Raw genomic sequence first — 1,160 nt, forward strand, 5'->3', positions numbered from 1 at the left:
GCCTTACTACTAATATATTTTTTAACAATAACTCTGAAATATTGAATGATTTGATTTCTAATATTTTTTAATTCATTTTGATAATATTGATTTAATGAATTTAAGTCATCTTCATTTCTCATAAATGCAATATTTTGAATTGAGAACAAGAAAAAAAAAATAATAACACAATAATATAATTTATTATTTCTTTAGATACTTCAAAATAATAAATGAAAATTATCACAAAAAAGAATTAAATTTTTTGTGCGATCTTCTCTCCGAAATCATATGCTTTTTTCATTTTATTAGTGTCTTTAGCAATTGAAGTATTATCAGAACCACCAGTTAAATGCATCTCATTAAAAGAATATCCAAACAAACTAGCAATTTCTTTAATTTCAAAAACTCCACGGTCATAACCAGAAGAGCCACATGTAGTTAAAGCAACAATAGTCTTTTTTCCTTTGTCAAGAACTTCTTGTTTTGCAGAATAAGTATTCCAGTCCATCATCATAACAGTTCTATCAATAAATAATTTCAATTGACCTGGCATAGCATACCAATAAATAGGAAAGGCAAATATTACTAAATCAGCCTCTACAAATTCTTTCATTATTTCACTGCATTTATCATTTTGTGAACAATATACTTCTTTATGATTTTTACATGCGAGACATCCAGTGCATCCATTTAATTGCTCTTTACAAACATTGACAATGTGATTTTCTATTTGTTTCTTTGATGCTAATCCTTTCAAGAAATTTTCTAACATAATTCCTGTGTTTCCTTTTTCAATTGCTGCAGCAAGAAGGTAAGAACTTTTAAAGACATTTGGTTTTGGTGATTATCTGTTTCGTTTTATTCAGTTTAAATAGAGTATTTGTTTTCGTTTATTGTTGAAGTTTTTTATTCGATGTTTTTGATCTTTTTTTTGAAATTTTCTTTTGTTTATTTATATTTCCTTTCATAAGAACAAAACAACTTCATTCTTTGAAATAATTTCTTTATAAATTTGTTCAATTCTTGATTTATTTCTACTTTTTGGTATTTTTATATTTTTTTTCACTTTCTGATATTGATAACAAAAAATAAGGAAATATTTATCATTTCCATTTTATGATTTGTAATGATAGTAAGAATTCACATAACTCATAACCATAGAAACAACCCTTTTTGTT

The 1,160-nt window shown here is 25.0% G+C and overlaps 1 protein-coding gene across 1 annotated transcript, besides 1 other annotated feature; it reads right to left on the bottom strand.

The window, feature by feature from the left end:
* Positions 1 to 150: 150 nt before the first annotated feature.
* Positions 151 to 246: a sequence feature (AT_rich).
* EDI_213500 (uncharacterized protein) lies at positions 236 to 754 on the bottom strand (the record flags this gene model as incomplete). Its single annotated transcript, XM_001734476.1, has 1 exon — positions 236 to 754. One exon carries the CDS (start codon positions 752 to 754, stop codon positions 236 to 238), a length of 519 nt encoding a protein of 172 aa, XP_001734528.1.
* Positions 755 to 1,160: the final 406 nt, after the last annotated feature.

This window comes from Entamoeba dispar, genomic scaffold (assembly GCF_000209125.1).
Source record: "Entamoeba dispar SAW760 scf_1105229458315 genomic scaffold, whole genome shotgun sequence".
NCBI classification, from domain to species: Eukaryota; Evosea; order Mastigamoebida; family Endamoebidae; genus Entamoeba; species Entamoeba dispar.